This window comes from Narcine bancroftii, chromosome 5 (genome assembly GCF_036971445.1).
Source record: "Narcine bancroftii isolate sNarBan1 chromosome 5, sNarBan1.hap1, whole genome shotgun sequence".
Classification (NCBI taxonomy): domain Eukaryota; kingdom Metazoa; phylum Chordata; class Chondrichthyes; order Torpediniformes; family Narcinidae; genus Narcine; species Narcine bancroftii.
In genome coordinates, this window is record NC_091473.1 from 191,725,249 (window position 1) to 191,746,940 (window position 21,692).

General features: G+C 59.9%; 1 protein-coding gene across 8 annotated transcripts in view; it reads right to left on the bottom strand.

Annotated features, from left to right (window-relative positions):
• tdrkh (tudor and KH domain containing) overlaps positions 1 to 21,692 on the bottom strand; it is a 56,461-nt gene that overhangs the window by 32,976 nt on the left and 1,793 nt on the right. For 6 of the 8 annotated variants that reach the window (XM_069940428.1, XM_069940423.1, XM_069940429.1 and 3 more), the window contains exons 2-4: positions 8,399 to 8,551; positions 1,413 to 1,519; positions 662 to 869 (exon numbers count right to left, since the gene is read on the bottom strand). In XM_069940428.1, the coding sequence (XP_069796529.1) occupies positions 662 to 869; positions 1,413 to 1,519; positions 8,399 to 8,519 (436 nt within the window). In that variant the 5' untranslated portion in view covers positions 8,520 to 8,551. Of the gene's footprint in view, positions 1 to 661; positions 870 to 1,412; positions 1,520 to 8,398; positions 8,552 to 10,866; positions 10,965 to 11,128; positions 11,527 to 21,692 lie in introns of those variants that run through there. The other 2 variants (XM_069940426.1, XM_069940425.1) reach the window with 2 other exon arrangements.

Consider the following 21,692-nt stretch of genomic DNA (forward strand, 5'->3'; position numbering starts at 1 on the left):
TGGCCTTCATAAATCAAAGTATTGAGTATAGGAGTTAGGATGTTATGTTAAACTTGTACAAGACATTGGTGAGACCAAATTTGGAGTATTGAGTGCAGCTTTGGTCATGAAAAAGCAGGAACAATATCAATAAGATGGAACGAGTGCAGAGATTTATTAGAATGTTACCAGGTCTTGAGGAACTGAGTTACAGGGAAAGGTTAATCAGGTTAGGACTTTATTCCCTGAAGCGTATAAGAATGAGGGGAGATTTGATAGAGGTGTTTAAAATTATGAGGGGTACAGACAGAGTAATTGTAGATAGGCTTTTTCCACTGAGGGTAGGTGAGATATAAACCAGAGGACATGGGTTAAGGGTGAAAGGGGAAAAGTTTAGGAAGAACTTTTCACAGAGAACAGTGGGTGTGTGGGACGAGGTGCCAGCTGAAGTGGTGAATGCGAGTTCAACTTTAACATTTAAGAAGAATTTGGACAGGTACGTGGACGGGAGTGGTATGGAGGGCTATGGACTGGGTGCAAATCAGTGGGACCTGGCAGAAAAATAGTTCAGCACAGACTTGAAGGGCCAAATAGTGTATTTCTGATGCTGCTAGAGGGATAAACTGTGGCTCAGATAACAACAGGGTAGTTGGCAACTTGATGGCCCATCGGAGGGGGTTACCTATGATGCGCCCCACCACTTGATGGGGAACGTGCAGCTCCTCGGTAATCTTCACGTTTTCGGCCAGGAGCTGGTGGATGGCGAGCTTGGCTTTGCACACTTGCACTGGTGACCCAACGATGGTGAGAAGCCTGTCCGCTACCTGCTCCTCGCCGTTCCTCCCCTTGTCATCCTCCACGTCAATGCGGGCACCTGTTTCCTTCCGCAGCTACCGGATTGGCAGGTGGTAGGGGTGGGGGAATGCAAATCCAAGACAGGTTTACAGGAGTTCGACACTTAAAAAAACATTTACTTTCTTCCCTACCTCCCAAGAAGTCATTTCTGTGCATTGGCTTTGTACAAGCTCATCCCACTGCCCCACTTATTGGGTAGCATTGTTATCAGGGGGTGAGCACGGTCAGCATGGGGGTGGGGGAAGGGGCGTCATGGACAGTGTGGTGGGCACAATCAATGAGGGGGAGGGCACAGTCAGCTGGAAACATAAAACTTGTTTGCTGGCCTCATCCTTGCCTTTTCACTTTCCAAATGCAAAGCCTTCACTGAGGTGAGGTCACCAATCCTGTGCCAGGTCTCCCCTCAAACCCCCACGGCAGATCATACTGACCCATCAAAGACCTGTCAGCAAGTCAGGTCAAATGCTGCAAGTTTGCCACAGTGCTACCTTCATTCAGTAATGAGACAGGCGCACTGAATGCACTGTTCAACGCGAGCGCTCTGGACAAGAGGGAATTGTGCAGAATTTCATTTTCACCTCTTTGATAGTGGACCCCTGTCGTCCAATTATGACCTTCACAGTATCCCAGGGAACTTTCATATCCACGGCAATCTGATCGTCACCAACGAGCACACAGTGTTCATCTGGAGCAGGAACACACAGCAGAGTTAATGCAGGAGGTTCTGACAAACTCTTGCGCTATTGAGTTGCATGCAATTCACAACTTTCAAGAATGACCTGGTCAGGGGAGGAGTCACGTGATGGAGTAGTGGCCGGTAGGGAAACTCCAGCCCGCTCCAGAAAAGTTAAAAAAAGATAGAGAAAAAGCAAAGGCACAAACTTAAAAACCAAAACAAAGTGAAAGTAAAAGTGTGGAGAAAATGGCAGCGAAGAAAGTAAAACCAAAAACAACGGGAAGAAAAGAAGAAGGAAAGACGTCGGAAGAAGAAGGTGAAGGCATACCGGTACGAGGAGGCCCGCCGTGGAGAGAGAAGCCCGCTCCCTGAGGTCAGTCGAAGCCCCGAACTCAGGACTACAAAAATGGCTCACGGAGCCAAACAAAAGTGCACAACCGCACATGCGCAAGGAGTCGCGCATGCGCAAGACAAAAATAACACTGACTGGAGGGGGGACTAGCTGAGGAGTCGATCTCCACAGCTGAAACAGACAACTACAACACAACAGCAAGAGGAAAACATAGAAAATAACGAGAGCAAGAAAGAAGAGAGTAAAATCAAAGAAACAACAGATGACCAACCCAGAGGAAGAAGACCAACATCAAGACACTTCTAATAAAAATAAGAAGACCAAAAATACCCAACAAAATAAAACAAACAACCCAACAAGAAAACCAGAAGAGACAGAGGTAAAAGACACAGATCCTGGAATGGACTCAGAAGAAGAAGAGGAAGAACACAGAGAAATGGAAGATGAAGGGAAGGGCAAGTACATGATATATATATTTTTTTAAAGAATATATGGAAACAGTAAAAGAATGGCAGTCACAAGAATTCAGTGAAATAAAAAGAATAAAAAGTACAGAAGAAAAAGTGAATAGATTAGAGATGATCATGACAGATATAGAAAAAAGAATAGACAAGGTGGAAGAACGAGAAACAGCCATAGAAATGGAAGTAGAGGACTTAAAAAAGAAATTAGAAGAATCTGATAAAAAAAGTTAGAGACACAGGAGCTGTTAGCTCAGAAGATAGATATAATGGAAAATTATAATAGAAGAAATAATATAAATATAGTGGGCCTTAAGGAAGATGAAGAAGGCAAAAATATGAAAGAATTTATAAAAGAATGGATCCTCAGGGTCCTAGGAAGACCAGAATTACAGGAAGAAATGGAAATAGAAAGGGCACACAGAACATTAGCCCCTAAACCACAACCACAACAAAAACCAAGATCTATTCTAGTAAAATTCCTAAGATATACAACAAGAGAAAATATATTGGAGAAGGCAATGAATAAAATAAGAGAAGATAAAAAACCACTGGAATACAAGGGTCAAAAAAATTTTTTCTATCCAGATATAAGTTTTGAACTCCTGAAGAAGAGGAAGGAGTTTAATGCAGCAAAAATGACCCTATGGAAAAAAGGTAATAAATTTATGTTAAAATACCCAGCAGTACTTAAAATAGTTATTCCGGGGTAGCAAAACAGACTATTCTCGGATCCGGAAGAAGCACGAAAATTTGCAGAACAATTACAAAACAGACAGAGAGATGAAGAGATGTAACAAGAACAAAAATGACAACAAACTATATGTATGTGTGGTATGTAGGTATATATATATATATATGTGTATGTGTGTATGTATATATGTGTATATATAAAAAATAGAGTATAGGTAAGAACTAAGAAGGGAAAGAAAGGGAAGAAAGGAAGTAAAGAGGGAATTAAGAGAGTGACCTTTGTTATATATGAAAATTAAAATCTTTTCTGGGGGGGGCTGGGTGGGGAGGAATTACAGTCACTGCGAAATCAGTGGATTGGCTTTGTACGAGCGGATTCGCAAATCCAAATGGAGAGGGGAGATGTGGTTGCCCGACAAGGGACAAAGGGCAACTCAGAAAGGGGAGGGACTATTGGGGTTAAAGGAATTTTAGATATGAGAATAGTGGAAATATTTTATGTTTTAGAAATGTTGTCTTATAATGTGTTCAAAAAAAGAAAGCAGAAATGGATAAGAAGGGAAGGTGGTGATGAGGAAACGGAAAGGAAAGATAAACAAAGTATGAAATGGCTATGTTGAACTATATGACTTTAAATATTAATGGAATACATAACCAAATCAAAAGGAAGAAACTGCTAAATTTAATATAAAAAAAGAAAAAATTGATATAGCATTCGTACAAGAAACACATCTAACTGAAGTGGAACACAAGAAATTAAAGAGAGATTGGATAGGACATGTAACAGCAGCATCATATAATTCAAAAGCCAGAGGAGTAGCTATATTAATCAATAAAAATGTACCAATCAAAATAGAAGAGGAAATAATAGATCCAGCAGGGAGATATGTAATGATAAAATGCCAGATATATTCAGAATTTTGGAATTTACTCAATGTATATTCACCTAATGAAGAAGATCAAAAATTTATGCAAGATATCTTTTTGAAGATAGCAGATACGCAAGGGAACATACTAATAGGAGGGGATTTTAACCTTAATTTGGACTCAAACATGGATAAAACTGGAACAAAAAACTAACAGAAAGAACAAATTAACCAAATTTATAATTAAATCAATGCAAGAAATGCAACTTTTGGATATATGGAGGAAACAACACCCAAAGGAAAAGGAATATTCATATTATTCGGGTAGACATAAAACATACTCAGCCCACATTCAAGGGAGAGTTAGGAAAACGGAATATAAAGCTAGACTATTATCGGACCACTCACCCCTATTATTGGCAATAGAGCTAGAGGACATCCCACCAAGAATGTATAGATGGAGATTAAACTCCATGCTACTTAAAAGACAAGATTTTAGAGAATTCATTGAACAACAAATTAAAATGTACTTTGAAATAAAAATGGAATCAGTGAAAGATAAGTTTATACTATGGGACGCAATGAAAGCGTTCATCAGAGGGCAAATAATAAGTTATGTAACTAAGATGAAGAAGGACTACAATCAGGAAACAGAACAAAGGGAAATAACAAATATAGAAAAAGAATTAGCAATAAGGAAGATACAACTAAAAGAAGAGAATTGGCAGATAAAAAAATAAAATATGAAACACTACAAACATATAAGGTGGAGAAGAACATAATGAAGACAAAACAGAAATATTATGAGCTAGGAGAAAAACTCAAAATTCTAGCGTGGCAGCTTAAGACAGAACAAACTAAAAGAATAGCATTGGCATTAAAGAAAAAGAACAAACAAATTACAAATAATCCAACGGAGATCAATGAAAACTTCAGGGAATTCTACGAACAACTATATCAAACTGAAAACGAAGGGAAAGAAGACAAAATAGATGAATTTCTAACTAAAATTGAACTACCGAAATTACAAACAGAAGAGCAAAATAAATTAATAAAACCATTTGAAATAGAAGAATTACAGGAGATATTAAAAAAACTACCGAACAATAAAACACCAGGAGAGGATGGATGCCCAATAGAATTCTATAAAACATTTAAAGACTTATTAATTCCTCCTCTTCTGGAAGTAATCAACCAGATTGATAAAACACAAAGCATACCAGATTCATGCAAAACAGCAATAATTACAGTAATACCAAAGACAGGGAAAGATCCACTTGCACCAGCGTCATATAGACCAATATCTTTACTTAACACAGATTATAAGATAATAGCTAAACTATTAGCAAACAGTTTGGCCGACTATGTACCAAGAATAGTAAATCTAGACCAAACTGGATTTATTAAAAAAAGACGAACAACAGACAATATCTGTAAATTTATTAACTTAATTCATGCAGTAGAAGGAAATAAAACTCCAACAGTAGCGGTTGCTTTAGACGCAGAGAAGGCCTTTGACAGAGTAGAATGGAATTATTTATTCAAAGTACTACAAAAATTCAGCTTACCAGAGAAATATATTAATTGGATTAAAGCATTATATAAGGGGCCATTGGCGAAAGTGACAGTAAATGGATATATAGCAATTTAACTTAAGCAGATCAACAAGGCAGGGATGTCCACTATCTCCCTCACTGCTTGCGTTAGCTATAGAACCACTAGCAGAACTGATAAGAACAGAAAATAAAATAAAAGGGATAAAAAAAGAGAAGGAATATAAAATCAGTCTATTTGCAGATGACGTTATAATATACTTAACAGAACCAGAAATATCAATAAAAGAATTACATAGGAAATTGAAGGAATATGGAGAAGTATCGGGGTACAAGATCAACGCAAATAAAAGTGAAGCAATGCCAATGAATAATGCGGATTTCTCAAAGTTTAAGAAAGAATTGCTATTTAGATGGCAAACCCAAGCAATGCGATACCTAGGTATACAACTAAATAAAAACCTCGGCCATCTATATAAACTCAATTACCATCCATTGATGAAAAAAATTACAAGATGACTTAGAGCATTGGAAAGACTTACCACTAACACTGAGAGGAAGAATAAATTGTATTAAAATGAACATTTTCCCAAGGATAAAATACCTATTTCAGTCATTACCAATACGCCTAACAGAGAAATTCTTCAAGGAGTTAAAGAAAATACTAAGGAAATATTTATGGAAAGGGGGGAAACCAAGGATAGAACTAGATAAATGAACAGAATGGTACAAACAAGGAGGCTTACAACTACCAAACTTTAAAAATTATTATAGAGCCGCACAATTACGATACCTATCAGATTTTTATCAAACAAGAGAAAAACCAGATTGGACCAAATTAGAACTAGATAAAATAGGGGAGAAGATACCTGAACCTATATTATATAAATGGGATGAAAAATTGGTGCAACGTAGGAATTCACCGGTATTGCATCATCTGCTCAACATTTGGAAGAAGATTCATGTAGAAAGGAATAAAACAAATTACCAACTACCAAACCTAATATTGACGCAAAATCAGTTAATCCCTTTTCCAATAGATAACCTTTGCTTTAGAGAATGGGAGAGAAAAGGGATCAAAAGAATAGAAAATTGTTTTTCGGGAGGTAAATTATTGTCCTTTGAACAAATGAAGGATAAATATAATATAACTCACGATACAATGTTTGCATACTACCAACTGAAAACCTACTTGAAGGACAAATTGGGAAACAGTCTGAGGTTACCAGAGGGAAGCAATTTTGAATATGTGATTACAGACACAATGATAATTAAAAAAATTGTAACAAACATGTACATCAAACTGCAAGAAAAGGAGAACGAGGAAACAAATGGTAAACCTAAACAAAAATGGGAACAAGATCTAAACATAAAGATAAAGAATGAAACATCGGAGAAGCTATGCTCCGGAAGTATGAGAAATACAACAAACAGGAGGTTACGCTTGATACAATATAACTGGATACACAGGCTATACATCACACCTCAAAAGTTAAATAAATGGGACCCAACAGTATCTGACAGATGTTTTCACTGTAAAAAGGAAACGGGAACAACAATTCATGCAATTTGGACATGTGAGAAAGTCGAAAAATTTTGGGAAGATCTAAACCAGATATTAAATAAAATCACAAAAAGCAATAAACCAAAAAACCCAGAGATCTTCCTTCTAAGTAATATAAGAAACAAGGAATTTGGACTCGATTTGGATGGAGCACAAAAAAGATTTGTTATGATAGCCCTAGCTGTAGCAAAAAAATGTATTATGTCAACCTGGAAATTAGAAGATAACTTGAGAATACAACAATGGTATATAGAAATGAATAAATTTATTCCATTAGAAAAAATAACATATAATTTAAGAAATAACATTACAATATTCGAACAAATATGGGAGCCATACATGAAACACAGTAGAGAAATCCTACCATGGACTTCCACCACCTAAAATAACGAAAAGAACTGACTCAGTAAAATTTCTTGTTTATTTTTATTAAGTGACCACATTGTTTAACGGGTTTAATGTATCTTATAGATTGAACTTCAAATAAATGGGAAAGGGAGTGAGGGAGGGAGGGAAGGGAGGGGGAAAAAGGGGGGAAACGACACTGTATATATTTAAGAAGAAAAATGTCTGTATGTATCTTGGTCAATATGGTTTATAGTGTGAAAAATAAAAAAAATTTTAAAAAATGACCTGGTCAATACCTGATTTACAGCCATTCACTGCACTGTATGCAGTTCTGAAACAAAGTGCATTCTGTCTCTTAGAGGATCTCCAAGCCCACACCTGCATATATACTCATGTAAAAGTCAAATTTTCAAGATCATTTTTTTAAATTGTTAAATTTATGGCGTCGACTATTACATGGATATTACTTTTGAGGGACTGAAATTCACAACAAGCATTGTGTTAACATACCATAATTTAAAGTTAATTAATTACCCAGAGAAACAGTACTTGCAGTGAAGTACTGTAAATACACAAGACTCGCACCCACCAGGTTCTGGTACAGCTGATATCACTCCACCATCAGACTTCTCAATAACAGACTCAGTCAGGGGCTTATTTAAGGACTCTTACTTGTGCACTTTATTGATTTTTTTTCTCTGTGTATATTTCTTTATTTATTTGTACGTTGAGTCCGTTTATTTTTGCACTACCAATAAGTGATAATTCTGCCTCATGTGTAGTTAAAAGAATCGCAGGGTTGTATGTGTATGTACTCTTTTCAATAAATCTGAAACCTAATTTCTCGCAACTTTACGTGCGAGTGTGCATTGAAGTTTGATCCTTGGGTTGAAGGGCTTGACAAATGCAAGAAAGATCGTATATTGGGCCAATACTCATTGGAGTTTAGATGAATGGGAGTGATTTTTAGGATGCACAAGGATGCTGTGATGATTGACATTAAGATATTTCATCAAGTGGGGATATCTAGAACTATTGGTTCCGCTCTTACCCTGGCTCTCCCTGTACCTCCGGTACAATATGTACACTGCAGCAGCACCTACTGGGAGACTAACAGCCAACATCATCTTCTGTGCTGTCGTCAGGCTGGTCCAGGCAGTACTTGTTGACATCTTTGTTCCCAGGACTGTCAACCTGGGTGCTCCTGCAAGAAAACAAATCTTCATTTAACTAAGGGAAACCAAAATTCAATTTATTGGGATGGAATAAAGACAGTACAATAATCACACAAAATTTGTTTTCATCTGCCACAGGGGAAACAGATTCACCATTGGCAGAAATTGCCTGAATCGCCTTTTAAGCCGCTTTTAGGTGCTCGGACGCAGATAATGCGCCAGCAGATGCGACTAGAGGAGTGAAGCTGGGACGTTCAGGTGGCCATGGAGAAGACGCCTTTCTGTCACCTGAACGTGCTGGCTGAAGGAGAGCCTGTGGACTGTGGCCGTAGTCCCACTGCTACTTTCAAGTGAAACGGGGGATTCTCCGAGCCGGAGAATATACCTACAGGAGGAGGGTTAGGTAAGTGCTCCTCCTGGCCGGGTTCTCCACTTTCAGGTGGCCACCTGACAGCTGCATTGGGGTAGAATATGCGGCTTTACAGTCGGGTATTCTGGCCATCTGAAAGCAGCTTTAGTCAGAGAAAGAGAAGAAAAAGAGAGTCCCCTCAGGATGACCAGCGATGCTGCAGCGCCCGCAGCCACACAGCGTCCAGACCAAACCATCAGCAGCCTGAGCTCCAGATCTGAACCCTCAACACAACCAGTGTCTTCTCACATCCCTGTTCCAATACACAGTACCCCTTGACTCCAGCAGCCTACAGGCGGGTGTGAATCCCACGACCAGTCACCAGCAGTCCAAAGCCTGTGTGGATTCCTCACCTCAAGTTGCCAGGAGCCCAATGCCTGTGTGTTCTGCAGCCTCAGAGCCTCTCACAGGTCCACTGCCGTGGTCACCCTCCCATGGTTCGTCTCCTCAAATTGGGCTGGGGGGGAGTGGTCTCCTCGTTTTCTGGTGCCCTGTGCCAGTTCTCTGCTTCTCCGGTCTCTCAAACCCTTGTGGCTTCTGCCGATCATAGACGTCGCCATCTTGGGCGTAGACCCCGTGGTATTTTGAGCTCCATTTACAGGCCGTTTAAAGTCTATACAGAGTTGACAGAGGTCGGACTGGGCAGTTAGACCCTGTGAGAGCACCATGACTCTGCTCCCAGTGGGTCCATATCAGCGGCAGTGCTGCCGTTACATCAGCTCCAGCAGTACTGCCATTTTATATTTTTTTATTTTCCAATGCAAAGGAACTGTGAACACACCAAAGTGATGGCCAGGGATTCAATATCTCCAGAAAGGGCAACACTCCGACATACTCAGGAATTTTGTGTGGTTGGCAGAGAAATGTAAACAAAATTTGGTTCCATTCCCTGCAAAGGTTTTGTACATCACTCCAACCCATACAGGATGTAGGTGATTTGCAGTTGGAAGTTGAAGGGGACTGGATGATGGGAATCAGGCATCAGAGCCAGGATTCGAGAGGGTGCAGAGTGCAAGAAGGGTTCTCAAAGGACTTTGGGCTCTGAAGGCTTCCTGGCCACGTCGGAGGTTTAGATCTGGAGCTTGTGTTGCCGATGGATTGAAGAGAAGTCTGTGAGGGCTGCAGGAGTGCCGGAGGCAAATCCACAGACAGAGTGACTCTCTTTTGCTTCTCTTTAAGGGGCACCAGACGACACTAATGGCTCCACCTACACCCTCACCCTCAGCCCCTACCTCCCTTCGCCTCAACCCCTTCAAACCCCTTCTACACCCATCACATGGTACTCAATTGTTCCTCACCCTACTTTCGGGAAATTTTGCTGAATGACTTAATAACTAAATCAAATGTTCCCAGCAATGCTCTGTCTCACACCTTCAATTAAGTCAATCTGGTTCACATTTTTTCAAATTTATGCCACCTGGAACATCGACAAGCAGATTTAGACCGTCCTTGAAGTTTTGCAAATTGTCGGCTTGTCTCGCAAGCGCAACTCAATAATTTTCTCTCTTTAAAAAAAAACTAATAAAAGTTTCCCATCACCAATCTGCCAGTTATTTAGCGCCATGAATGTAACCAAAAATATAGAACAAGGGTAAGCAACCTTTTAATTTAGACAAACAGCATGTTAGCCCATGAGTCCATGCCGTTCAATTTACCTACACCTACACTGTTACCATACTGTATGCCTAAATTAAAAGGTTGCCCACCCCTGATATAGACCATAGCACCACAGTACAGGCCCTTTGGCCCTCGATGTTTTGCCAACCCATATATTCCAACTAAAAAAAATACCAAACCCCTCCTACCTCGTAATCCTCCATTTTTCTTTAATCCATGAACCTGCCTAAGAGACTCTTAAATGCCCATGTTTCACCCTCCACCCCTGGCAATGCATTCCAGGCACCTTCAACTCTCTGTTTAATAAAAAAAACTTACCCCTGATATCTCCCCTGAATCCTACGCTGTCTTTAAGGAGTTTATTAGTTCTCCACGTGTCTTTGTGGGTTTCATCTGGGGGCTCCAGTTCTCTCCCACTGTTCAAAATGTACCGGGGGTGTAGGTTAATGGTGTGTAAATTGGACATCACAGACTAATAGGCCAAAAGGGCCTGTTACTGTGCTCTATATCTAAATTTAAAAAAATTAAACTTTCTTCCCTTCACCTTATATAGATGTCCTCTGTTATTTTCTACACCTACCATGTGGAAAAAGATGCTGAGTGACCACCTTTATCTAGGCCTCTCAGAATCTTGTAGATTTCTATGATGTCTCCTCTCATCCTTCTTCAGTCGAAAGAGAAAGGTCCCAGCTCTGCTAACCTTGCCTCATTTTCCAACCCAGGCAACATCCTGGTAAATCTCCTCTGCAATCTCTCCATACTTCCACATCCAATAATGAAAGATGATTCCATATCCCTCTTCCCAGTAACCATAATCCTCTCTCCCATTATCCATAAATCCCACCGTTCATACCCTACCTCTACGACCCTCCACCAGTTGTAGATACACTCCACCTACCCCTCATTCTGCTTCCTCTCTCCTCCCAGTACACAACTCTTCTCTCTGCTCCCCACCAAGTGTCCAGTCCCACTCTCCCATCACCCCAATCTCTGATCCCTCACTCTGTTACCCCATCCACCCCCGTGTCTGTTACCCCCCAAATATCTGTTACCCCCAAATATCTGGTGCCACCGTTCCCATATGTGACTGGTTCTTCTCTCCACCTCCCTCACTGTCTTGTCCTCCCTCCCTCTACCCCATCATATTCAGGGCCCAGGCTCTTCCCACATCCCTCCTTTCCTCACCCCTCCCCATCACCACTGTCGGGCCCTGAACTCTTCCCACATCACCCTTCTTCCCTCACTTACCACCCACGCCCCCTCATTCACTGTCCTCCCTTCATCAGTCACTCCACTATCCATTCCTCCTTTTTCCCTCCCCCCACCGCTCCCTTACTCCCCCATACCTCCCTTATTCTGCCCCATCACTAATGTCGGGGCCCTGGGCTCCTCCCACATTCGTCCCTCACTGCCCTACCCTTTCACTCAGTCCCTCTCCCATTCCCTCCCCGCCCGCCGACTCCACCCGCCCTCCCCGCCCGCCGACTCCACCCGCCCTCCCCGCCCGCCGACTCCACCCGCCCTCCCCGCCCGCCGACTCCACCCGCCCTCCCCGCCCGCCGACTCCACCCGCCCTCCCCGCCCGCCGACTCCACCCGCCCTCCCCGCCCGCCGACTCCACCCGCCCTCCCCGCCCGCCGACTCCACCCGCCCTCCCCGCCCGCCGACTCCACCCGCCCTCCCCGCCCGCCGACTCCACCCGCCCTCCCCGCCCGCCGACTCCACCCGCCCTCCCCGCCCGCCGACTCCACCCGCCCTCCCCGCCCGCCGACTCCACCCGCCCTCCCCGCCCGCCGACTCCACCCGCCCTCCCCGCCCGCCGACTCCACCCGCCCTCCCCGCCCGCCGACTCCACCCGCCCTCCCCGCCCGCCGACTCCACCCGCCCTCCCCGCCCGCCGACTCCACCCGCCCTCCCCGCCCGCCGACTCCACCCGCCCTCCCCGCCCGCCGACTCCACCCGCCCTCCCCGCCCGCCGACTCCACCCGCCCTCCCCGCCCGCCGACTCCACCCGCCCTCCCCGCCCGCCGACTCCACCCGCCCTCCCCGCCCGCCGACTCCACCCGCCCTCCCCGCCCGCCGACTCCACCCGCCCTCCCCGCCCGCCGACTCCACCCGCCCTCCCCGCCCGCCGACTCCACCCGCCCTCCCCGCCCGCCGACTCCACCCGCCCTCCCCGCCCGCCGACTCCACCCGCCCTCCCCGCCCGCCGACTCCACCCGCCCTCCCCGCCCGCCGACTCCACCCGCCCTCCCCGCCCGCCGACTCCACCCGCCCTCCCCGCCCGCCGACTCCACCCGCCCTCCCCGCCCGCCGACTCCACCCGCCCTCCCCGCCCGCCGACTCCACCCGCCCTCCCCGCCCGCCGACTCCACCCGCCCTCCCCGCCCGCCGACTCCACCCGCCCTCCCCGCCCGCCGACTCCACCCGCCCTCCCCGCCCGCCGACTCCACCCGCCCTCCCCGCCCGCCGACTCCACCCGCCCTCCCCGCCCGCCGACTCCACCCGCCCTCCCCGCCCGCCGACTCCACCCGCCCTCCCCGCCCGCCGACTCCACCCGCCCTCCCCGCCCGCCGACTCCACCCGCCCTCCCCGCCCGCCGACTCCACCCGCCCTCCCCGCCCGCCGACTCCACCCGCCCTCCCCGCCCGCCGACTCCACCCGCCCTCCCCGCCCGCCGACTCCACCCGCCCTCCCCGCCCGCCGACTCCACCCGCCCTCCCCGCCCGCCGACTCCACCCGCCCTCCCCGCCCGCCGACTCCACCCGCCCTCCCCGCCCGCCGACTCCACCCGCCCTCCCCGCCCGCCGACTCCACCCGCCCTCCCCGCCCGCCGACTCCACCCGCCCTCCCCGCCCGCCGACTCCACCCGCCCTCCCCGCCCGCCGACTCCACCCGCCCTCCCCGCCCGCCGACTCCACCCGCCCTCCCCGCCCGCCGACTCCACCCGCCCTCCCCGCCCGCCGACTCCACCCGCCCTCCCCGCCCGCCGACTCCACCCGCCCTCCCCGCCCGCCGACTCCACCCGCCCTCCCCGCCCGCCGACTCCACCCGCCCTCCCCGCCCGCCGACTCCACCCGCCCTCCCCGCCCGCCGACTCCACCCGCCCTCCCCGCCCGCCGACTCCACCCGCCCTCCCCGCCCGCCGACTCCACCCGCCCTCCCCGCCCGCCGACTCCACCCGCCCTCCCCGCCCGCCGACTCCACCCGCCCTCCCCGCCCGCCGACTCCACCCGCCCTCCCCGCCCGCCGACTCCACCCGCCCTCCCCGCCCGCCGACTCCACCCGCCCTCCCCGCCCGCCGACTCCACCCGCCCTCCCCGCCCGCCGACTCCACCCGCCCTCCCCGCCCGCCGACTCCACCCGCCCTCCCCGCCCGCCGACTCCACCCGCCCTCCCCGCCCGCCGACTCCACCCGCCCTCCCCGCCCGCCGACTCCACCCGCCCTCCCCGCCCGCCGACTCCACCCGCCCTCCCCGCCCGCCGACTCCACCCGCCCTCCCCGCCCGCCGACTCCACCCGCCCTCCCCGCCCGCCGACTCCACCCGCCCTCCCCGCCCGCCGACTCCACCCGCCCTCCCCGCCCGCCGACTCCACCCGCCCTCCCCGCCCGCCGACTCCACCCGCCCTCCCCGCCCGCCGACTCCACCCGCCCTCCCCGCCCGCCGACTCCACCCGCCCTCCCCGCCCGCCGACTCCACCCGCCCTCCCCGCCCGCCGACTCCACCCGCCCTCCCCGCCCGCCGACTCCACCCGCCCTCCCCGCCCGCCGACTCCACCCGCCCTCCCCGCCCGCCGACTCCACCCGCCCTCCCCGCCCGCCGACTCCACCCGCCCTCCCCGCCCGCCGACTCCACCCGCCCTCCCCGCCCGCCGACTCCACCCGCCCTCCCCGCCCGCCGACTCCACCCGCCCTCCCCGCCCGCCGACTCCACCCGCCCTCCCCGCCCGCCGACTCCACCCGCCCTCCCCGCCCGCCGACTCCACCCGCCCTCCCCGCCCGCCGACTCCACCCGCCCTCCCCGCCCGCCGACTCCACCCGCCCTCCCCGCCCGCCGACTCCACCCGCCCTCCCCGCCCGCCGACTCCACCCGCCCTCCCCGCCCGCCGACTCCACCCGCCCTCCCCGCCCGCCGACTCCACCCGCCCTCCCCGCCCGCCGACTCCACCCGCCCTCCCCGCCCGCCGACTCCACCCGCCCTCCCCGCCCGCCGACTCCACCCGCCCTCCCCGCCCGCCGACTCCACCCCCCCTCCCCGCCCGCCGACTCCACCCCCCCTCCCCGCCCGCCGACTCCACCCCCCCTCCCCGCCCGCCGACTCCACCCCCCCTCCCCGCCCGCCGACTCCACCCCCCCTCCCCGCCCGCCGACTCCACCCCCCCTCCCCGCCCGCCGACTCCACCCCCCCTCCCCGCCCGCCGACTCCACCCCCCCTCCCCGCCCGCCGACTCCACCCCCCCTCCCCGCCCGCCGACTCCACCCCCCCTCCCCGCCCGCCGACTCCACCCCCCCTCCCCGCCCGCCGACTCCACCCCCCCTCCCCGCCCGCCGACTCCACCCCCCCTCCCCGCCCGCCGACTCCACCCCCCCTCCCCGCCCGCCGACTCCACCCCCCCTCCCCGCCCGCCGACTCCACCCCCCCTCCCCGCCCGCCGACTCCACCCCCCCTCCCCGCCCGCCGACTCCACCCCCCCTCCCCGCCCGCCGACTCCACCCCCCCTCCCCGCCCGCCGACTCCACCCCCCCTCCCCGCCCGCCGACTCCACCCCCCCTCCCCGCCCGCCGACTCCACCCCCCCTCCCCGCCCGCCGACTCCACCCCCCCTCCCCGCCCGCCGACTCCACCCCCCCTCCCCGCCCGCCGACTCCACCCCCCCTCCCCGCCCGCCGACTCCACCCCCCCTCCCCGCCCGCCGACTCCACCCCCCCTCCCCGCCCGCCGACTCCACCCCCCCTCCCCGCCCGCCGACTCCACCCCCCCTCCCCGCCCGCCGACTCCACCCCCCCTCCCCGCCCGCCGACTCCACCCCCCCTCCCCGCCCGCCGACTCCACCCCCCCTCCCCGCCCGCCGACTCCACCCCCCCTCCCCGCCCGCCGACTCCACCCCCCCTCCCCGCCCGCCGACTCCACCCCCCCTCCCCGCCCGCCGACTCCACCCCCCCTCCCCGCCCGCCGACTCCACCCCCCCTCCCCGCCCGCCGACTCCACCCCCCCTCCCCGCCCGCCGACTCCACCCGCCCTCCCCGCCCGCCGACTCCACCCGCCCTCCCCGCCCGCCGACTCCACCCGCCCTCCCCGCCCGCCGACTCCACCCGCCCTCCCCGCCCGCCGACTCCACCCGCCCTCCCCGCCCGCCGACTCCACCCGCCCTCCCCGCCCGCCGACTCCACCCGCCCTCCCCGCCCGCCGACTCCACCCGCCCTCCCCGCCCGCCGACTCCACCCGCCCTCCCCGCCCGCCGACTCCACCCGCCCTCCCCGCCCGCCGACTCCACCCGCCCTCCCCGCCCGCCGACTCCACCCGCCCTCCCCGCCCGCCGACTCCACCCGCCCTCCCCGCCCGCCGACTCCACCCGCCCTCCCCGCCCGCCGACTCCACCCGCCCTCCCCGCCCGCCGACTCCACCCGCCCTCCCCGCCCGCCGACTCCACCCGCCCTCCCCGCCCGCCGACTCCACCCGCCCTCCCCGCCCGCCGACTCCACCCGCCCTCCCCGCCCGCCGACTCCACCCGCCCTCCCCGCCCGCCGACTCCACCCGCCCTCCCCGCCCGCCGACTCCACCCGCCCTCCCCGCCCGCCGACTCCACCCGCCCTCCCCGCCCGCCGACTCCACCCGCCCTCCCCGCCCGCCGACTCCACCCGCCCTCCCCGCCCGCCGACTCCACCCGCCCTCCCCGCCCGCCGACTCCACCCGCCCTCCCCGCCCGCCGACTCCACCCGCCCTCCCCGCCCGCCGACTCCACCCGCCCTCCCCGCCCGCCGACTCCACCCGCCCTCCCCGCCCGCCGACTCCACCCGCCCTCCCCGCCCGCCGACTCCACCCGCCCTCCCCGCCCGCCGACTCCACCCGCCCTCCCCGCCCGCCGACTCCACCCGCCCTCCCCGCCCGCCGACTCCACCCGCCCTCCCCGCCCGCCGACTCCACCCGCCCTCCCCGCCCGCCGACTCCACCCGCCCTCCCCGCCCGCCGACTCCACCCGCCCTCCCCGCCCGCCGACTCCACCCGCCCTCCCCGCCCGCCGACTCCACCCGCCCTCCCCGCCCGCCGACTCCACCCGCCCTCCCCGCCCGCCGACTCCACCCGCCCTCCCCGCCCGCCGACTCCACCCGCCCTCCCCGCCCGCCGACTCCACCCGCCCTCCCCGCCCGCCGACTCCACCCGCCCTCCCCGCCCGCCGACTCCACCCGCCCTCCCCGCCCGCCGACTCCACCCGCCCTCCCCGCCCGCCGACTCCACCCGCCCTCCCCGCCCGCCGACTCCACCCGCCCTCCCCGCCCGCCGACTCCACCCGCCCTCCCCGCCCGCCGACTCCACCCGCCCTCCCCGCCCGCCGACTCCACCCGCCCTCCCCGCCCGCCGACTCCACCCGCCCTCCCCGCCCGCCGACTCCACCCGCCCTCCCCGCCCGCCGACTCCACCCGCCCTCCCCGCCCGCCGACTCCACCCGCCCTCCCCGCCCGCCGACTCCACCCGCCCTCCCCGCCCGCCGACTCCACCCGCCCTCCCCGCCCGCCGACTCCACCCGCCCTCCCCGCCCGCCGACTCCACCCGCCCTCCCCGCCCGCCGACTCCACCCGCCCTCCCCGCCCGCCGACTCCACCCGCCCTCCCCGCCCGCCGACTCCACCCGCCCTCCCCGCCCGCCGACTCCACCCGCCCTCCCCGCCCGCCGACTCCACCCGCCCTCCCCGCCCGCCGACTCCACCCGCCCTCCCCGCCCGCCGACTCCACCCGCCCTCCCCGCCCGCCGACTCCACCCGCCCTCCCCGCCCGCCGACTCCACCCGCCCTCCCCGCCCGCCGACTCCACCCGCCCTCCCCGCCCGCCGACTCCACCCGCCCTCCCCGCCCGCCGACTCCACCCGCCCTCCCCGCCCGCCGACTCCACCCGCCCTCCCCGCCCGCCGACTCCACCCGCCCTCCCCGCCCGCCGACTCCACCCGCCCTCCCCGCCCGCCGACTCCACCCGCCCTCCCCGCCCGCCGACTCCACCCGCCCTCCCCGCCCGCCGACTCCACCCGCCCTCCCCGCCCGCCGACTCCACCCGCCCTCCCCGCCCGCCGACTCCACCCGCCCTCCCCGCCCGCCGACTCCACCCGCCCTCCCCGCCCGCCGACTCCACCCGCCCTCCCCGCCCGCCGACTCCACCCGCCCTCCCCGCCCGCCGACTCCACCCGCCCTCCCCGCCCGCCGACTCCACCCGCCCTCCCCGCCCGCCGACTCCACCCGCCCTCCCCGCCCGCCGACTCCACCCGCCCTCCCCGCCCGCCGACTCCACCCGCCCTCCCCGCCCGCCGACTCCACCCGCCCTCCCCGCCCGCCGACTCCACCCGCCCTCCCCGCCCGCCGACTCCACCCGCCCTCCCCGCCCGCCGACTCCACCCGCCCTCCCCGCCCGCCGACTCCACCCGCCCTCCCCGCCCGCCGACTCCACCCGCCCTCCCCGCCCGCCGACTCCACCCGCCCTCCCCGCCCGCCGACTCCACCCGCCCTCCCCGCCCGCCGACTCCACCCGCCCTCCCCGCCCGCCGACTCCACCCGCCCTCCCCGCCCGCCGACTCCACCCGCCCTCCCCGCCCGCCGACTCCACCCGCCCTCCCCGCCCGCCGACTCCACCCGCCCTCCCCGCCCGCCGACTCCACCCGCCCTCCCCGCCCGCCGACTCCACCCGCCCTCCCCGCCCGCCGACTCCACCCGCCCTCCCCGCCCGCCGACTCCACCCGCCCTCCCCGCCCGCCGACTCCACCCGCCCTCCCCGCCCGCCGACTCCACCCGCCCTCCCCGCCCGCCGACTCCACCCGCCCGCCGACTCCACCCGCCCGCCGACTCCACCCGCCCGCCGACTCCACCCGCCCGCCGACTCCACCCGCCCGCCGACTCCACCCGCCCGCCGACTCCACCCGCCCGCCGACTCCACCCGCCCGCCGACTCCACCCGCCCGCCGACTCCACCCGCCCGCCGACTCCACCCGCCCGCCGACTCCACCCGCCCGCCGACTCCACCCGCCCGCCGACTCCACCCGCCCGCCGACTCCACCCGCCCGCCGACTCCACCCGCCCGCCGACTCCACCCGCCCGCCGACTCCACCCGCCCGCCGACTCCACCCGCCCGCCGACTCCACCCGCCCGCCGACTCCACCCGCCCGCCGACTCCACCCGCCCGCCGACTCCACCCGCCCGCCGACTCCACCCGCCCGCCGACTCCACCCGCCCGCCGACTCCACCCGCCCGCCGACTCCACCCGCCCGCCGACTCCACCCGCCCGCCGACTCCACCCGCCCGCCGACTCCACCCGCCCGCCGACTCCACCCGCCCGCCGACTCCACCCGCCCGCCGACTCCACCCGCCCGCCGACTCCACCCGCCCGCCGACTCCACCCGCCCGCCGACTCCACCCGCCCGCCGACTCCACCCGCCCGCCGACTCCACCCGCCCGCCGACTCCACCCGCCCGCCGACTCCACCCGCCCGCCGACTCCACCCGCCCGCCGACTCCACCCGCCCGCCGACTCCACCCGCCCGCCGACTCCACCCGCCCGCCGACTCCACCCGCCCGCCGACTCCACCCGCCCGCCGACTCCACCCGCCCGCCGACTCCACCCGCCCGCCGACTCCACCCGCCCGCCGACTCCACCCGCCCGCCGACTCCACCCGCCCGCCGACTCCACCCGCCCGCCGACTCCACCCGCCCGCCGACTCCACCCGCCCGCCGACTCCACCCGCCCGCCGACTCCACCCGCCCGCCGACTCCACCCGCCCGCCGACTCCACCCGCCCGCCGACTCCACCCGCCCGCCGACTCCACCCGCCCGCCGACTCCACCCGCCCGCCGACTCCACCCGCCCGCCGACTCCACCCGCCCGCCGACTCCACCCGCCCGCCGACTCCACCCGCCCGCCGACTCCACCCGCCCGCCGACTCCACCCGCCCGCCGACTCCACCCGCCCGCCGACTCCACCCGCCCGCCGACTCCACCCGCCCGCCGACTCCACCCGCCCGCCGACTCCACCCGCCCGCCGACTCCACCCGCCCGCCGACTCCACCCGCCCGCCGACTCCACCCGCCCGCCGACTCCACCCGCCCGCCGACTCCACCCGCCCGCCGACTCCACCCGCCCGCCGACTCCACCCGCCCGCCGACTCCACCCGCCCGCCGACTCCACCCGCCCGCCGACTCCACCCGCCCGCCGACTCCACCCGCCCGCCGACTCCACCCGCCCGCCGACTCCACCCGCCCGCCGACTCCACCCGCCCGCCGACTCCACCCGCCCGCCGACTCCACCCGCCCGCCGACTCCACCCGCCCGCCGACTCCACCCGCCCGCCGACTCCACCCGCCCGCCGACTCCACCCGCCCGCCGACTCCACCCGCCCGCCGACTCCACCCGCCCGCCGACTCCACCCGCCCGCCGACTCCACCCGCCCGCCGACTCCACCCGCCCGCCGACTCCACCCGCCCGCCGACTCCACCCGCCCGCCGACTCCACCCGCCCGCCGACTCCACCCGCCCGCCGACTCCACCCGCCCGCCGACTCCACCCGCCCGCCGACTCCACCCGCCCGCCGACTCCACCCGCCCGCCGACTCCACCCGCCCGCCGACTCCACCCGCCCGCCGACTCCACCCGCCCGCCGACTCCACCCGCCCGCCGACTCCACCCGCCCGCCGACTCCACCCGCCCGCCGACTCCACCCGCCCGCCGACTCCACCCGCCCGCCGACTCCACCCGCCCGCCGACTCCACCCGCCCGCCGACTCCACCCGCCCGCCGACTCCACCCGCCCGCCGACTCCACCCGCCCGCCGACTCCACCCGCCCGCCGACTCCACCCGCCCGCCGACTCCACCCGCCCGCCGACTCCACCCGCCCGCCGACTCCACCCGCCCGCCGACTCCACCCGCCCGCCGACTCCACCCGCCCGCCGACTCCACCCGCCCGCCGACTCCACCCGCCCGCCGACTCCACCCGCCCGCCGACTCCACCCGCCCGCCGACTCCACCCGCCCGCCGACTCCACCCGCCCGCCGACTCCACCCGCCCGCCGACTCCACCCGCCCGCCGACTCCACCCGCCCGCCGACTCCACCCGCCCGCCGACTCCACCCGCCCGCCGACTCCACCCGCCCGCCGACTCCACCCGCCCGCCGACTCCACCCGCCCGCCGACTCCACCCGCCCGCCGACTCCACCCGCCCGCCGACTCCACCCGCCCGCCGACTCCACCCGCCCGCCGACTCCACCCGCCCGCCGACTCCACCCGCCCGCCGACTCCACCCGCCCGCCGACTCCACCCGCCCGCCGACTCCACCCGCCCGCCGACTCCACCCGCCCGCCGACTCCACCCGCCCGCCGACTCCACCCGCCCGCCGACTCCACCCGCCCGCCGACTCCACCCGCCCGCCGACTCCACCCGCCCGCCGACTCCACCCGCCCGCCGACTCCACCCGCCCGCCGACTCCACCCGCCCGCCGACTCCACCCGCCCGCCGACTCCACCCGCCCGCCGACTCCACCCGCCCGCCGACTCCACCCGCCCGCCGACTCCACCCGCCCGCCGACTCCACCCGCCCGCCGACTCCACCCGCCCGCCGACTCCACCCGCCCGCCGACTCCACCCGCCCGCCGACTCCACCCGCCCGCCGACTCCACCCGCCCGCCGACTCCACCCGCCCGCCGACTCCACCCGCCCGCCGACTCCACCCGCCCGCCGACTCCACCCGCCCGCCGACTCCACCCGCCCGCCGACTCCACCCGCCCGCCGACTCCACCCGCCCGCCGACTCCACCCGCCCGCCGACTCCACCCGCCCGCCGACTCCACCCGCCCGCCGACTCCACCCGCCCGCCGACTCCACCCGCCCGCCGACTCCACCCGCCCGCCGACTCCACCCGCCCGCCGACTCCACCCGCCCGCCGACTCCACCCGCCCGCCGACTCCA